Source organism: Rattus rattus, chromosome X (genome assembly GCF_011064425.1).
Source record: "Rattus rattus isolate New Zealand chromosome X, Rrattus_CSIRO_v1, whole genome shotgun sequence".
Taxonomy (NCBI): domain Eukaryota; kingdom Metazoa; phylum Chordata; class Mammalia; order Rodentia; family Muridae; genus Rattus; species Rattus rattus.
The window spans coordinates 12,657,956-12,677,167 of record NC_046172.1 but is presented as its reverse complement, the minus strand read 5'-3'; the positions used below and the strand labels follow the sequence as shown (position 1 = coordinate 12,677,167).

The window sequence follows — 19,212 nt, the reverse complement described above, 5'->3', positions numbered from 1 at the left end:
ATGGGTGCACGCCCCACATATACACACATACACCATTTAAAAAGAAATACACAGTGGTGGTACACTTCTGTATACCTAGCCCTTAGGAGGTGGAGGCAGAAGAATCAGCAGTTCAAGATCAACTTCAGCTATAGTGAAGCTTTGTGGCCTGCTTGAACTACAAGAGACACTATCTAAAAATAATTTTAAATGAGAAAACAATGCCAAACTATACATGACTAGTACATAATGAAGGAAAGACACACACACACACCAACATCAAAATAACAGGAATAAACAATATTAAACATTAATATCTCGTACTATCAATGAACTCAATTCCCCCAATAAAAAGACACGGGCCAACAGAATGTATGTGAAAACAGGATCTATCCTTCTGAAGCATAGAAAAAACACACCTCAAAACCAAAGATTGACAGTACCTCAGAATAAAGGGCTTGAAAAAGGTTTTCTTAAGAAATGGATCTAAGAAGCAAGCTGGAGTAACCATTCTAATATCTAATAAAATAGACTTTCAGTCACAATTATTCAAAAGAAATAGAGAAAGTCACTTCATACTCACCAAAGGAAAAATTCACCAAGATAACTTCTCAGTTCAGAACATCTATGTCCCAAATGTACCCACATTTGTAAAAGAAACATTAGTAAAGCTATTCAACTCCCCAATCTCACAAAAGGACAGGTCATCCAGACTTACAGATGTTATAAATTAAATGGACCTAACAGATTTCTACAGCACACTGCACCCAAATGCAAAAAAAAAAATTCAAACCTTCTCAGCCCCTCACAGAACATTCTCCAAAATGACCACATAGTTGGGCACAAAGCAAGTCTCAACAGAAGGAAGAAAATTAAAATAACCCCCAGTATCTTCTCAGACCAACATGTATTAAAGCAGGATTTAAACAAAAAGAAACAAAAAGCCTACACACTTGGGGAAACTGAACAACTTTGTACTCAATGACCATTGGGTCAGAGAAGAAAAAAAAAGAAATTAAAGACTTTCTGGGACTCAACAAAAATGAAAGCACAACATACCCAAACTTATGGGAAACAAAGAAAGCAGAACTAACAAGAAAATTCATAGAACTAACTGCCTTCATAAAGAAATAAGATTTCTCATACTAGCAACTTAACAGAATACCTGAAAGCTCTAGAACAAAAAGAAGCAAACATACCCAAGATAAATAGACATCAGGAAATAAACTGAGATCTGAAATCAATCAATTAGAAACTAAGAATAATACAAAGGATGAAAAAAACCAAGAGTCTGTTCTTTGAAAAAAATCTTTGAAAAAGTAAGACACACAAACCCTTAGCTAAACTAACTCTAAGGGAGAGGGAGAATATCCAAATTAACAAAATCAGAAATGAAAAGGGGGACATTAACAACAAACACTGAAGAAATTCAGTATCAATATGTTATTTAAAAACCTACACTCTATAAAATTGGAGAATCGAAAATGGACAATTTTCTTGATAGATATCACTTACCAAAGTTAAATCAAGATCAGGTAAACAGTTTAAATAGACCTATACCCCCAAGGAAACAGAAGCAATCATTAAAAGTTCCCCAACCAAAAAAAAAAAGGCCAGGGTAAGATGGCTTTAGTGCAGAATTAGACCAAACTTTCAAAGATATGTTAATGACAATACTCCTCAAATTATTTCACAAAATAAAAACAGAAGGAGCATTACCAAACTCATTCTATGAGGCCACAGTCACCCTGAAACCTAAACCACACAAAGACTCAACAAGAATTTCAGACCAATTTCCCTTATGAACATTGATGCAAAAATACTCAATAAAATACTTCCAAAGCAAATCTAAGAACACATCTAAAACATCATCTGTCATGATTAAATAGGCTTCTTCCCAAGAACACAGGGTTGGTCCAACATATGAAAATTCACCAATGTAATCCACTATATAAACAAACTGAAAGGAAAAAAAATCACATGATCATCTCATTAGATGCTGAAAAATCTTTAACAAACTCTAACATCCCCTCATCATAAATGTCTTGGAGAGATCAAAAATACAAAGCATATATTTAAACATAATAAAGGCAATATAAGATAAGCCAATAGCCAACATCAAATTAAAGGAGAGAAACTTAAAACAATTCCACTGAAATCAGAGAGAAGACAAGGCTGCCTCTCTCCTTATCTATTCAAAAAAGTGACTGAAGTTCTTGATAAAGCAATAAGAAAATTAAGGGGGATCAAGGAGATACAAATTAGAAAAGAAGAAGTCAAAGTATCGCCATTTGCAGATGAGATGATAGTATAGATAGTATATGTAAGTGATCCCAAAAATTCCACCAAAGAACTACAGCTGATAAACACCTTCAGTAAAGTGGCTGGATACAAAATTAACCAAAAAAAAATCAATAACTCTCTTATACATAAACAATAAAGAGTCTAAGAAAGGAATCATGGCAACAATACCTTTCATAATAGCCACAAATAATATAAAATATCTTTCTGTAACTCTAACCAAAGAAGTATGACAAAAATTTCACATCTCTGAAGAAAGAAATCAAAGAAGCTCTCAGAAGATGGAAAGATCTCCTATGCTCATGGATTGACAGGATTAATGGAGTAAAAATGGCCATCTTGCCGAAAGCAACCTACAGATTCAAAGTAATGCCTATCAAAGTTCCAACACATTTCTTTACAGATCTCAAAAGAGAAATTCTCAACTTCATATGGAAAAACAAAAATCCCAGAATAGCTAAAAACAATCCTGAACAATAAAAGAAGTTTGGGAGGAATCACCATCCATGACTTCAAAAGCTGTACTACAGAGCAATAGTAATAAAACCTGCATGGTACTGATATAGAAACAGACATATTGATTAATGGAATCTAATTCAAGACCCCAAAATGAACCTACATAGCGACAGACACTTGAGTTTTGACATAAAAAGCCAAAATTATAAAATGGAACAAATGGTGCTTCAACAAATGGTGCTAGTATAACTGGATGTTGGTATGTAGAAGAATGCAAATAGATCCCCTATCTATTATCCTGCACAAAACTAAAGTTTAAGTGAATGAAAGGCCACAAGATTAAAAACAGATACACTGAACATGATAGAAGAAAAGTGGGGAATAGTCTTGAACTCATTGGCACAGGAGACAATTTCCTGAACAGAACAACAGCTTAGGCACTAAGATCAACAATAAATGATACCTCATGAAACTGAAAAGCTTCTGTAAGGTACAAGGCACCAGCAATGGAACAAAATGGCAGCCTTCAGAAGGGGAAAAGAACTTCACCAATCCTACAATCAACAGAGGGCTAATATTCAGAATATATAAAGAACTCAAAAAATTAGACATCCACAAACCAAAGAACCCAATAAAAAAACAGGATATAGAGCTAAACAGAAAATTCTCAACACAGGAATCTCTAATGGGCAAGAATAACTTAAAGAAAAGTTTCAATGCCCTTACCCATCAGGGAAATACAAATCAAAATGACTCTGAGATTCCATCTTATATCCATCAGAATGGCTAAGATCAAAAACTCAAGTGACAGCTCATGCTGTCAAGGATATGGAACAAAGGGAACACTATTCCTCTGCTGGTGGGAGTGTACAACCACTTTGGAAATCAATTTGGCAGTTTCTCAGAAAACCAGGAATAGTTCTACCTCAAGACCAAGCTATAGCACACCTAAGCATATATAACCAAAAGGAGCTCCACCATACCACAAGGACACTTGCTCAACTATGTTCATAGCAGCTTTATTCCTAATAGTTAGAAACTGAAAAAATCTTAGATATCCCTCAACTGAAGAATGAATAAAGGAAATGTGGTACACTTAACAATGGAGTATTTCTCAGCTATTAAAAACAATGGCAGGGGTAGGGGATTTGGCTCAGTGGTAGAGCACTTGCCTAGCAAGCGCAAGGCCCTGGGTTCAGTCCCCAGCTCTGGAAAAAAAAAGAAAAGAAAAGAAAAACAATGACAACATGAAATTCACAGGCAAATAGATGGAACTAGAAAATATCATCCTGAGTGGTAACCCAGACCCAGAAAGACACTCATAATATGTCCTTATTTATAAGTAGACACTAGACTAGCCATAAAATACAGGATAACCATGCTACAATCTACAGACGAAACATAGCTAAGTAACAAGGAGTGCCCAAGGAAGGATGTTAGATTCTCACTGAAAAGAAATAAAACGAGGTGGGGGGCGGAGTAGGAGAAGGAACAGGAGGATTCAAATCTCGGGAGGATAGGGGGAGAAAAGAATTGGGAAAGAGAACTGGGATTGGTGGTGGGGCATCTCTTGGACAAGGTAAAAAGGTAGGACAATGGAAATTCACAGGAGTTTATGAGGGTGACCCTAGGTAAGAATCCTAGCAATAGGGGATATAAAACATAAAACGGTCACCTCCTATAAGCAGGTAAGACTTCCAGTGTAGGGAGGAAGACATCAACCTAGCCACAACACTTTGGACCCACAATTTGTCCTGCTTACAAGATATGCATGGATAAAGTTGGAGCAGAAATTGAAGGGATGGCCAAGCAATGACTGAGTCAACTTGAGACCCGTGAGAGTCTACTCCTTACAGTATTAATGGTATTCTGCTATACTTGCAGACAGGAGCCTATCATAACTATCATCCTTCACCCATCATCCAAACATTGGGTGGAGCTCAGGAAATCTTGTGGAAGATGGGGACAAAGGATTGAACCAGCCAGAGAGGTCAAGGACATCAAGAAAATCTAAAAGAATCAACTAATCTCGTCCCATAGGTGCTCACAGAGACTGAACCACCAACCAGACAGAATGCATGTGACATAGGCCCCCTACACAGATGTGACAGACAAGCATCTTAGTTTTCATGTGAGTCCCCTAACAGCAGAAGCAGGGGCTGTCTCTGACTACATTGCTTGCCACTTGATCAATTTCCCCTAACTGGACTACCTTGTCTAGCCTCAATAGGAGAAGATGCACCTAGTTCTACTGCAATGTGCATACCAAGGCAGCTTGATATCTACCATGGGAGGCCTCCCCTTCTCTGAAGAGAAAGGAAAAGGGAGATGGGAGGAGGGAAGGGCAGTGGTGTAACTGGGAGGAAAGGAGGGAGGGGAAGCTGCTACTGGGTTTAAAGTAATTAATGAAAAAATAGTTATCAACTTCAATTTTAATAAATGTAGCATAAATATTCATGGAGTCATCATGCATTACTAATAAATGTAAACAGTATTAAATTCAGGATAATAAACAATATTATTTAAAAAAACTAAACACTAGCAGTAAAATAAAAGTCAATGAAATGATTCCTGTTATCTTTCTTTTTTTTTTCTGTTATCTTTTTTTTTTTTTGGTTCTTTTTTTTGAGCTGGGGACCGAACCCAGGGCCTTCTTTGCTTCCCTAGGTAAGCGCTCTACCACTGAGCTAAGTCCCCAGCCCCAATGAAATGATTCCTAATGATATTCTGTTATAGCTGTAGAATGAGGCCTAAAATAATCATTAGGGAGGCTTCATCCAGCAAGTTTTGGCAGCAGATGCAGTTAAACAGTAGGTGGAGCTCAGGGAATCTTGCAGAAAAGGCAGTGGAAGAATTCAGGGAGCCAAAGGGGTCAGGGACACCACAAAGAAAACAGTCCACAGAATCAACTACTCAGAGTTCATAGGGGCTCACAAAGACTGACCCAACAATCAGGGAGCGTTTATGGGTCTGAACCAGGTCCTCTGTATATTATGTTATGGTTATGTAGCTTGGTGTTGTTATAGAACTTATAACGGTAGAAGGAGGAAAGGAGGGACTGTCTCTGACTCTTGTGCCTCCTTTTGGAACCCTATTCCTCCTACTGGGTTGCTTTATCAAGCCTTAATATGAGGGGAGGTGCCTAATCTGTGTAACTTGATTTAAAAAAGGAGGAATGAAACGGATCTGGGGGGGGGGCAGGTGAATGGGAGGAGAGGAAGGAGGGGAAACTGTGGTTGAGATATATTTATGAAGAGAATAAAGGAAGAAAAAAAGAACCTTATCTCTAACTAATTCTATTAATATAAAATGTCCAGAAAAAGAAAATCTATAGAGACAATAAGTATATTAGTAATTATTGATAGATTTAACCTGGAATAAGGGTAAAAAAAAGTTCTAAAGTTGAACTATAATGATACCTGGACTATTCTATAAGCTTAATAAAATTCACTTAATTACACACTTGCACAGGTTAATTTATAGTCTGCAAATTATACCTCAAGAAATCTTACTAATAAATATTAATTTTTAAAAAAGATTTATTTATTTCACGTATGTGAATACGCTGTCACTGACTTCAGACACACCAGAAGAGGACATCAGATCCCATTACAGATGGCTGTGAGTCACCATGTAGTTGCTGGGATTTGAACTCAGGACCTCTGGAAGAGCAGTCAGTGCTCTTAACCGCTGAGCCATCTCTCCAGCCCATAAATATTATCTTTAAGAGTTATTTTTATATTAGTTCAGAGAACGGGAAAAATAGAAAGGAAAGAGAAAAGAAGTCAATCAATAAGCAAGGTGTTATCATTGCATCAATGGAGTAAGTGCTGCTATTCTAGTGTAACAGGATGAATATAATTAACAATGATACCTTATATATTTCAAAGTAGTTCAAACTTTTAAAAGAATTACTGAGCCAGTAACTATCCAATATTGACATTATATATTTTATATTAATGTTATATATTAAATATGTAAAAATGTGTTAATCAAAAAATATGCATGTGAAGCATGGGATTAAAGGCATGATAGCACACGCCTTTAATCCCATCAACTGGAGGCAGATATTTGTGATTCAAGGTTAGCCAGGTCTCCATAAATAGTTCTAGGCCAGCCAACACACACACACACACACACACACACACACCATTCTTTCTCTCTCTCTCTTACTCTCTGTGTCTCTGTGTGTGTCTTGTTTCTCTGTATAATATATGCATATATATAATATATGTAACTCATATACAAAGGGGATGGAAAACAGATCCTGTTAGATTATCCTGTTAACACATGGTAAACAATTTTAGATATTTAAAAAGGAATGTTTCTAGTAAAATAGGAACATTCATATATTTAGCAAATACCAATTTTGCCAAAATGTCTTTCAGCAAATTAGGTATTAGATTGACCTGCTTTCTAGCTCATGGAGTGAATGTTAATATAGTCTGTTTGTTACACAGAAAAGGCCCATTGATGACAAAGAGTATAATTAAACTGTCTGGTTAGTTTTCACATGTATACCATGGGAATAACTATATTAACTTTGAGAGCTGTGAGAATTTAGTAATGCATGTTAACAGCTAAGATAGTTTGACACATAGCAGCTATTTAATGACAGGTACCTATACCCTCATCTTTTAATTTTTAGTTATGAAAAATTTAAACACATACAAAAATGTAAATGTATAATAAACTGCCACATATTTATCATCTAGCTAAATTTCTAGATATATGACAGAGCCAATCTTGTTCCCTTCACTCCTGCAATACATTCATACTGGAAAAAGCCCAAATATACTTCATCCATAAATATTTCTATACCCTCTCAATTTACTTTAAAATACTTCTGGAAGCTGAAACAGGTTAATAGTAATAGAAAAAGAAATCTGGGGGAAGGGGTACAGAGATCTGTTCATACTGTACCTGACTCATCATTATAATTGATCATTTAGGACTCACAATTGTCTCCTCCCCAGGAGACCTCCCAGAAGCTCTGAAAACCAGCAGAGGTCAACATTCTCTTCAATATTACTCTAGCAACTGGGTCCTCAAATCCCAAGGGCAGCTCTGCTATTTTCAGAATCTGCCTTTTCCCTTAGTTTCTTGTCAGGTGGACCTAATACACTTTCCCTTAGGATCTGAAGAGAATGCTTTTGTACAAAAGACTAGGTGTCCTTGTTGTATTCCTACATTACCTGCACTCTGCACTTCATTCTTGAATTCTGCTGGATAGTGTTCTAAGACTCCAGATGATAACTCTGGGTTGCCTTTCCTTCCCTCTAATTCCCTAAATACATAAAATTTCTCTGTGACATACTTAGCCTTTGGCCATAATTACATCATCATCTTTTATTGTCATCTTTATCAATGTATAGTTACTATTTATTAAAAACACATAACACTATGTACCATGACTTATAAGAATGGTAAACACATTAGCTGATTTAATCACCTCCAAATCCTAAAGTAAATTTTGTCTATAGAAAAGATTTTGGAAATATTAATTCTCCATCGCTTCTTGGCCTTTTGGCTAAGATCAAGTGTAAATATTAATTTTTCACATCACATAGTCAATATATATTAGAAGTGGGGTTCAAACTCAGGACTGGCTGACTGATTACCAAGATAGTGATTTTATTAACAACTTTTCCTTTATTCTTCTGAAAAATGCTATTTACAATTATAAGTAACTTGCTAACAATTATAAATAACTTGACTACACACTCAAATGAACCAGATCCATGTTCTACACATCTCAATGAACATCTGTACAGTTAAGAATGGCCATTCTAAAGCTTTGGAGCTTCGCATTGGATTTTACACTTTCACTACTCAATATTTAGGTATATTCTTTTTATAATTTTTAAACCAGGTACATTGGTACTCATTTGTAACCTCAACATCATGGAGGCTAAGTCAGGGGAATTACCTCAGGTTCAAAGCCAGCCTGAGCTACATAGCAAATACCAGGCCAGTCTGGACTACAGAGTGAGTGACACCTTGATGTAACATTAAGAGAATTCCATGGAGATAATGTTTGTTCTCTCTTTTCCCTTATCCTACTTTCTAAAGATAACCACTGTCCTGTCAAAAGTTTGGAATAACAAGCACAACATAAGTAATAAATATATACACTTGCTTGAATACATAGATCTAAATCTAGAAAGAAGGGATCTAGAAAAAGAGGTAGAATGAAAGTGATAATAAGGAAAAAAGACAAATGAGTACATTTTTCATGTAGAAATCTATAACTAGCTTTATATTTATGTATTTATACATATGCACACACATGTCATATATAAAAGAAGAAGGGGTAATATTTTTGGTGAAGAGCAGGTCAGTGGCAGGGGTTAAGGAGGACAGAGGATGGTAGTGGGGAAGTAAATATAAAACAAATACAATTACATATGTGTATGAAAATATCGTAATGACTTAGCAGCAAAAAAATGAGCCCTAATGACATACTGCTATACCCATTATCAGTGTCTAGCTCAACCCACATGAGAGAAACTTCTTCTTTCAGTAGATGAGAATTAACATGAACATGCATAACTGATCATGTAAAGAGAGTAAGAAACTTTGGAACACTCCATTCTAAATGGAGTATCTTCATCAAACCCCTACCCTTAAAGCCTCAGGGATCTACACAGAAAAGGAGAAAGGTTGTAAGAGCCTAAGACAATGGGTGATTCCAAGAAAACAATGTCTTCCAGATACAGCAGAACTGATGCACATATGAACTCAGAGACTGCTAGCATCCACAGGACTGGCACAGTTTCCAGTGGTACCAAGGTAGTGGACACAGTTTCCAACCCCTAACCAAGAAGCTATTTGCAACTGATACTTGCTTGCAAAATAAAAATCAGATCTCTCCAATAGAATGTTAAACACACTCCAAGGTAGGACTCACGCCAAGGAGTAGTTGATTAAAAACAACAAACTCCATGTTATTTTTTGGTAAGCTGTTTTGTTTTGTTCTGCTGCTACTGCTGTTGTTGTTGTTATTTTGTCTTGGTTATTTTTCCCTCGGGATTTTCAGCTTTTACTTTTTAGAAAGAAAAATGTAAGCAAGCCAGACAGAACATGCGTGTACACATGAAATTGAATCGCAGGGAGGTGATCTGGGAAGAGTTTGTGGAAAAAAAAACATGATCAAAATATATTGTATGAAAAAAATTTTAAACGAAAAACATTTTAAAGGAAAATGTCATAATGAAATCGGCTACTTACATGCTGACTAAAAAATTATAGTTGTCCATGGAGAAAACAAAGGGAAAGAGATGGAAATAGGAATTTTCACTGCATGCACTACCACATATTTTCTTTTTTTTTACATTTATTTCTTTCATGGACAGAATATATACATGTCACAGTACACACATGGAAATCAGAGCCTGACTCAAGGGAGTTGGCTTTCTTCTTTCAGAGAGATGAACAGGGTCTTGTCCCGCTTGGTGAAAAGTGCCTTTAACCACTGAGCCATCACCATAGACTGAACCTTTTGAATTTTAAACCATATAAACTGAAATTTAAGCATATTCTAAAAATTTAAAACATAAATAAAAAACACATATTATTTTCCATACACCCCCCCACACAATATATGCCTTTTTAAAAGTAAAGATGCAATTGCATGTTAATTTATAATCTGATTTGTTTCACTAAAAAACATATCTTAGGGCTAGAGATGACTCAATGGTTAAGAGCATTAATTGGTTGCTCTTCCAGAAGTCCCAGATTCAATTCCTAGCACCCTGGTAGAGGCTCACAACTGTCTGTAATGCAAGTTCTAGGGAATAGAACTCCCTCTTCTGGTCTCATAGGGCACTGCATGAACCTGGTACACATATATACATTTAGGTAAAAACATAAACAAAATAAAAGTAAATCTTAAGGCCAGGTGTAGTGTCACATGCCTTTAATCCCAGCACCTGGAAGGCAGAGGCAGGGAGATTTCAGTTTGAGGTCAGCCTGGTATACAGGGAAAGTTCCAGGACAGACAAAGCTACAAAAAGAAACACTGTCTTGAACAACCAAACAAGTAAAAAAAATTAATTATGCTATTAAAACATGTGCGCACGCGCGCACACACACACACACACACACACACATACACACGTTTATAAATATATCAACCCAGAAATAGTAGTAGAACATGCCTACAATCCCAGCAATCAGGGTACAAAGGCAGGAGGATCATGATTTCAAGATGAATATAGCCTACATAAGTGAATTCAATGTCACCCTGAGGTACATAGGTAGACCTTATCTCAAAAAAAAAGTGTGAGGGATGACTGGGGATGTAGTTCAATAGCAAAATGACTGCCTACTATATACAAACCCTTAAATTGAGTCCCTGGCATGAATTTAAAAAACCTTTTAAATATACCTTGAAACACGGAATGTCTATAGTGGCAACTATTTGAGAGCCTGGAGCATTACTTGAGATCAGAAATTTAAGACCAACCTGAGTGACATAGTGAGACACCCATGTCAATAGGATAAAAATGACATCTTTCTGTGCTAATAGATACTAAACTGCTCTATTCTTTTAGATTCTCTAATACTTGGACTCCTTTCTAAAGATATGCTATAATAGGGGTTGGGGATTTAGCTCAGTGGTAGAGCGCTTGCCTAGCAAGCGCAAGGCCCTGGCCCCAGCTCCGAAAAAAAGAAAAAAGAAAAAAAAAGATATGCTATAATTTACTTAACCTGCGTTGGCAAACATTTAAACTAATTCCAGGCACATATCATTACAATGACGCAGTATGCACTGAACATTTCTCCTTATACATTCGTACAATAGTGTGTACAATATACAATCTGTAAACTGAAATTCCTATGTATTTAATTATAAAACCATATTTTAAATGCATATTCTTGACTAGCAGATGACATAAAAGCACTAGGCATGCAAAGCTTAAGTGAGTTTGCCTCTTGGAACCCATATCAGAAAGAATGAATGAATTCCCAAAAGTTGTCCTCTAACCATCACACCCATTCTGTGGCACTCTGGTATTGCCCATGATCCCCACTCCTCTATACATAATAGTGAATAAAACTTAACTAAAATTCCCTATTTTCTTTTGTTAAAGGTTTATTTTTATTTTATATACAATATAAAATAATTGAATATTTGGTCTGAATGTATGTATGTGCATCACACGTGAGCCTAGTGCCCATGGAGATCAGAAGAGGGTATCTGATTCCCTGGAACTAGAGTTATGGCTGACTTTGAACCACTGTATGTGAGCACTGAAAACTGGGGTTCTCTGTGAAAGCAGTAAGTACTTTTAATAGCTGAGCCATCTGTCAACTCAAAACCCTGTGTTCTTAACCTGTATATTTACTAACATTATTTCTACTAGTAGTTCTATCATAATAACTTGCTAAAATTCTTGAACCTATACAACATCATTTTCAAAATTACTAGTTAGACTCCAGACCTCTCCCTATCCACCATAACTTCTAAACAAAGTAAATATCTATTAACATTTGGATATTAATCTAAATACTGCCCTTCTCTCACCTATGTTTCAACCCCCAGATCATTTTGTCACTGGTAATCTTAGTTACCTCTGTGCTTCTTTTACCCATCTTACCTGCCATTAGCCATCAACAGGGCCAGGGGGTTCTCACTGCCATCAACGTCCATGTCTGCTGAGTCATCATCTGAGTCATTCAAGCAGGCACCACCAATGTTGAGCTGTAGAAGGAGGAGGCTCAGTTGTCACCAGTCTGAGGCTCTCAGGTAAATCAAAATGGCCAGTTTCTTTTGGTTTTACTACTAAACTGTCAACCCTCTGACATAGGCCTTATGATATGCCTGTACCCAACCCCCTCTCCAACAATTATAGGAGTAGGAGGTTGAGAATATATGCCTGGCTCAGGGAAATCATAGCTTATGAAACATGTTCCCTAAATAGGGAAGAGGGCACCATTATTAGATACCCAGATAGGCCAACACAATACTCAGACAAGGTGAAGCCTGAGAGAGGAGACAAGGACTTGTTTGTTCAAGATTCTAACCTGACAGAAAACATTCTCAAATCTCATTCCCACCTCAGTATATCAAGATTCAACTCAAGTGTCATGTACCTGGCAAAGAGCTCCTGAGCCCTATCTAGATAGCATCAACCACTTTCCGTGCCTCAAAACCCCACATATACCCTTGGTCATGGGTGGCATCTGCACTTCATATCACTCATTTGTTTTTATGCCTATCTTCCTTTCTAGCCTCTCAGCCTCTTGAGTTCCATTCACAGCACCTATCACAGTGCCCAACACAGAAAATGTCTCAATAAATGTCTATTAAATGAGTGGAACTGGTAGCCAAACACCAGGAGCCCTAAGAGATGGAACAGGATAGCCTGTTTTTGTTTTTTTTTTTAAATACTGCTCTTCCAAGGGACCCAAAAGGGTTGGGCTGAACCCATGGGTCAGCACCCACCTTTGCTTTCTGGGAAGGGCCTGTCTTCAGTGCCTGATGACTGTATGGGTCCATGAGATTATAGCTCAACTGGCCAGCAGGCCCCAAGGCTGAACTCTGCTTGCCCTTTCGTTCTGCCTTCTTGAAGATATCCTTGGGCTTCAGGCCTTTCTTCTTTGAACCATTTTTGGAAGGCAGTGACAGCTTGGACATGGATACTGAAGTGGAATGGGCTGGCCTGGTTAAGGGGATGGAACCGGCTGGGAAGATCCTCTGCAGCCCAAAGATATTGCTCGTCTTCCCAACGTTCTGTTGGAAGATGTCCTACAAGAGTATTAGTACACGAGGGGTTAGAGCTTACTCAAGGGTTCTCTCTATGCTAAGAGCAGAGGTCTGTTCCCAGCATTAATGGTATTGCCATAGAAGTGGCGTATATACGTGTTCCATATATGCACACCCCTGGTTTCTGTACAGTGAGCCATCATACATTTATTGGGTGGCATTTCTTTACCCAGTGGTTGACAAGTAAAGAGAAGACGAGCAAAGAAAAATCATTACTGTCAAAACTGGAGGGAAAAGTCTCCAAGATTAGCTAACACAAAATAAAAAATAATCAAGTACTTATCTGTGTGGTTGAAACTCTGGACTGTAGAACTTTTGAAGAAAGTTTCTAGTCTTAATTTTGCTACCAGCTATCTCTCTGACCTAGGGAAAGTTTTCTAGTGGAACGAGCTCTAGAACTTGTTTGGTCAGCTGTAAAATCAAAAGTCAAGAAAAAAAGATGTTCTGTGGTTTCTTTGAGCTTCATGGGAGAAATCTTGGAGATGGATGGTATGTGGAAGGCAGATGAGAGGAACAAGGGGAGCTTTAGGTCTCTGTCCTTCATCCAATTCAAAGCAGCTATACTTTGATTTGTTATATAAACTTTTTCATATAAAATGTTATTTGAAAATAAAGTATTCCATTGCTTTAAAATGTTTGAAAAGTCAATGAACAAGTCATGTTCTATCTCATGAGTTTTCTTCTCTCCAGCCCAAAGTTCTGTTTGTATAAAACTGGGTTATGTAAGAACTGGAAATCAAATAGTCATTTGACTCCTAAAAGGTATTAGTGAGTGAAATGGAGGAAAATGGGGTAGGATGTAAACACTGTAGACTACAGTGTAGATAGTGAAACATGCTGTAAGCAGTGAGGCCAGAAGTCCAAATTTTAGAAGCAAACCACCCTGTAGCATGGATACGTATATGTGCATACACACATACATATACAATGAAAGAAAGAAAGAAAAGAAAGAAGGGAGGGGAAAAATAGGGAGGCAAATACAGACACAGAGGAATAGGGAAGGGAGGGAAAGACAAACACACAGATATCTCTCAGGCACTAAATAGATTTGTACAGCTCCTAAGACAGCTTAAACATCAAGTCCAATTTTTCTCTGGCACCTTTGCTATTTCACCAGCCCACACTGAGTTTTCTCTTTGCTAAAAAGTCTATTAATAACAATGACTCACATTTATTGAGTACTTACTCTGCCAGGCACTGTGCGAGGGGCTCTATATTACCTCTCAATTCTACCAAAGATTTGAAAGGTTGGTAAAGTTATTCCTCATTTTATAGATCAGGAAACTGGGACTCTGAAAGGCTTTCAAGGGAAAGAGCAGGAACCAGAACCCAGGCTTCTCTTGAGTTTCTTACTACTACACCTTCTGCCTCATGGTGTATGCTACCTGTTGAAACATGCCTTTGTAATCATCTTCAACCTGAGTTTGCTATTTTGTAGAATTCAGAGATTAAGTCCAAGTATTAAAAGTAACAACTACAACTATTACTATAATCTATCATTAGAATTTATTAAGTGCCAACTGCATGCCAAGAACTATACTCAATTTTCAATTTACATTACCTAAGGTTCTTAACAACTTTGAGTAGATTATCATTAATCTCTTTTTAGAGATAAGGAAACCCTTTCATAGAGGTTAACTATGTCTGTGAGTATATGGGCAGGCACTATATGGCAGGCACTATATCATTCATGTATCCCAAGAAGCTAGCCCAGTGTGTAGCATGTCCTCAGAGCACATAATTATTTGAATGAATGACTAAATGAATGAATATGGCCCTTGATAGACTCTTCCCATTCCTTCCCTAGGTGTTATGCCAACTACAAAGTCCTGACCTGCCATTTGAGTCTCCAGCCCTTCCCAAATGCCTTCCCTCCTTCCATGTTTCTTACTTCGACCAGGCGGATCTCCCTAGCCAGATCTTTAATGAGCTGTACAGTCCGCACTGTCTCTGGGATCTCATCCTCATGGTCTGGCAGAGCCTGTCAAATAAGAAGCGTGAGACAACTGAATTCTTGCAAATGTACCTGGGACAAGCAATAAAGGAAGGATAGTCTTTTAATAACTGATAGGGAACCAATTAGATTGTCCATAGGTAAAACAAAACCAAAAACTTTAATACATTTTTTGAAATACACAAAGAGGATTATAGACCTAAATATAGAACTTAAAAATATAAGTCCTATATAACCAAGGAGAAAACTTTTGTGAAATTTTGCTAATCAATTATTTGTTAAGACACTAATAGCATGAACTACAAAAGAAAAACAGATAAAATGGACTGGCCCAATACGTAGAATGCTTTCAGAACATCTAACTATATGAATGAATGAATGAATGAATGAATAAGGAAGGTCCTTGATTCTTATCAATCTTTCCATTCCTCCCCCCACCCACTTATCCAAATAAAGTTTGATAACTTTAATGGTTCTGCCCTTCTAGTCTAGGAGGGCCACTGCAGGGAAGGAAGCAAATGCTTCCCATGCAATTCATCTGTACTTCAAAGAAGACTTCTTCCACAAGCCTGTGTTCCTTTATAGATGTCCTGCTCTCCTCTAGCTCCATTTGGCCATGCTGTTTGGAGCTATTCCTAGTATTCTGGTTCCATATTGACTCAGGGTATGAGTGCTTAAAAACTACACACTTTCTTTTGGTGTTCCTGGAAGAGTCAGTCTAAAGTATAATTCACAGTAAGGATCAGAAATAACACTAAAGATAGCCAGGATGGAGAAGATTGAAAACCAGAACTACAGACTAAAAGGCCAGGTATCTGTGAGATCAGGGAACAAAGGAAATCCCGAAACATGAAGTTTTAAAATATTAGGGGAATGTTGGCAACACAAAATGAAGAGATTGATGTACAGGTTAAACCATCTACAAGGTCTGAAACTATCCCTTTAGGTGATTATAAGGAAGGAAGAAAGACTGTAGAGAATCTGAAACCTGAGACAGTCTTAATTATTTATTCTATTTTTAAGTCTCTGAAAAAAAATTTCATATACTATATTTTGATCACGCACACCCCCTCCACCATCATTCTTCCCAAATCCTACCTACCCAACTTGTTCTATTTTTCTCTTTAAAACAAACAAAACTAAGAAAGAGAAACACACACACACCCCAGGGGTGGGGGAATCAACATGAACTCCTACCTCTAGCTATTATAAGTTATCTGCAATTGATACCTGCTGACAAAGAAGAAATCACTTTTCCCCAATGTAGTCCCGGTTATATTAACCACACCTTAGGGCCATCCCCATGACCCAGAGTATTCAGCCAAAATAAAGGGAATTCATTGTTATTTTTCCATTTCTTAAGGTTGAATTTCTTAAATGAACATTTGGAAATAAATATATTTACATGGCTCAAAATTAAATAATTAAAAAGATATATTAAAAGGCATCCCTATTGTTCTACTTTCTTCCACTGGTAACTATTTTTCATTAGCTTCTATATCCTTGCAGATTATGTCTTCAGGTGAATATGAACATATATAAACACAATTCTTGTTTCTTCCCCTTTTACATATATGGTTGCTTCTATAGAATATTCTGTACCTTCATTTGACAAATTCTGGAGATCTTTCCAAATCAGTACACAGAGAGCTTAAGAAAGATAATAATTATCTTTCATGGTTGTTTTACACTCAGTTGGATAGATGAATATTGGAAATTTTAAAAAGTTATTTTGGCAGCAGGCATTAAGAACCTTACATTTTTTTTCCATATACTTTGATCCAGTAATTGATCTTTCAGGAATCTATCCTGAAGGAATAAACAAGAGATAAGGAACAAAGACATATGCTTATGGATAATTACTGTATGATTTGCTCTACCTACAGCCCTTCAAATAAAGAAACAACTAAAAAGCTACTATAAACAAATTATTAGGTGATTCCTGAAAAAGAATAGCATGTATGTAGCAACTAGGTAAGTAAGGGGAACTTAATACAAGAAAATTAAGCAAATCTAGTGAAATACAAAATTAAACAAATACTGCAATACCAATTATGTTTCTAAATGTGCATGCAGGGGCCCAGAGATACAAGATGTAAAGCATATATATGCATGTCTCCAATTTACCTGCAGTGCCCCCTCAAAAAATACACACAAGGGGGCTAGAGATGCCTCAGCAGTTAAGAGTGCTAGCTGTTCTTCAAGGAGAGAGGTTTAATTCCTAACACCCACACGATAACTCGTAACTGTCTGCAACTCCAGTTTCAGGGAGTCTAACACCCTCTTCTGATCTCTCTAGGCACTGCATGAATGTTTTGCCCTTACATTCTGGCAAAACACCCATATGCATAAACAAAAGGAAAAATATAATGTACACATAAAGGACCAAAAGGAAATATATCCAAATGTCAATGCTAATTCCTCTCAGTTAAATTTACAAGTGAAAATTTTCTTTACAGCCATCTATATATTTCTAAGTCTAAAGAATAAGCATATGTATTATTTCTTAAAATCTGAAATAAAGGTTCCTAGCCTAGTTTTCCACTCTAATCCAGGAGCCTATTTGCCTCTTTGATTTTATGACTCCCCAAACATCTATCCATAATCTTTATGGAAGGAAGAACTACTAAGTAGGTAAAGAAATAAGTGTATTTACTTCTTTCCTTGTCCAGGCTCTAAAGGCCAAGTTCAGAGCTTTACCACCATGGACCAGGTAGGAGGCAGGATGTCTCCTGTTCTCTCGTAAGCCTAAAGCAGGCACAAAGAAGAAGAATATCAATTCAAAGGGATGAAGGACTTGTTACTTTTGTTAGACAAGCAAAGAAAATGCTGAGGGTTCTGGGCACTCCCTCAGATCTGTTACATTAATAGTGTTCACTTACTGAAAACTTACTACGTACTAGGCAGCTTTCATTTAACTCTGATATCTACATTGTAAGCAAACTTCACTTTATAGTTCAGGAAACTAAAGGTCTTGAGAGGGTCTTGATCAAGGATATACATGTTGTAGGTGTCAAAACACAAAGACGTGTCCATTTGAATATAAAGTCTGTGTTCCTTCTATTGAATTCTTCAGCCTTTTAGGTCTCAAAATTGTCTGTTTTGCCTTCCTTCATGAAGAGGTTATTAATATCCAATTTTAGGCTTTATCAAGAATTTTCTACTGTACTAAACTGGTCAGAAGAGGTAAATGAGTCATTAGTTATTGCATGTTTTAACACTTACATGACAGTCTGTCAAAGTGGCAGAGTATTGGGTAGGAAACTGTACTCACTGGGCCATGAAGTCCTTTGTAACTGCGATACTGACTCCTTCTGGCCTAGTCACTTGAAGAATCAATTCTCGGGTCCAAGCAAGGGACTTACTTTATTTCAGACAAGAAGCAAGGGACTCACTTTATTTCAGACAAGACTAAGAAAGATGAAAACCAGCAAGCTGGTTTCCACCAGGGCAGATACCTAGGACCACAATGATGCCAGGATGTCAAGATGGGCCTTATCACTGAAGGAGGGCATATCTGGGATACCATGAATCATGTGATATGATTTCATTTGTATACTATTCTTCAAATGACAAAATTATGGGGATGGAAAGCAGATTAGTAGTTTCCAGAAATTATGAAGGAGAAAGTGAGTAAAGTATAATGGTATAATAGTTATGATCACATTTTTTGTTAGTATGAAAAATTACAGTTTGAACAACTATATCAGTATACTTTATTCTAGCTTACGCAACTTACTGCCCTCCTCTC

The 19,212-nt window shown here is 37.0% G+C and overlaps 1 protein-coding gene across 1 annotated transcript in view; it reads right to left on the bottom strand.

The window, feature by feature from the left end:
• Nucleotides 1-19,212, bottom strand: part of Phf8 (PHD finger protein 8) — a 62,209-nt gene that overhangs the window by 6,584 nt on the left and 36,413 nt on the right. The window contains 4 exon segments of the mRNA XM_032889791.1: nucleotides 12,339-12,442; nucleotides 13,187-13,489; nucleotides 15,399-15,488; nucleotides 18,118-18,209. Of these exon segments, the coding sequence (XP_032745682.1) occupies nucleotides 12,339-12,442; nucleotides 13,187-13,489; nucleotides 15,399-15,488; nucleotides 18,118-18,209 (589 nt within the window).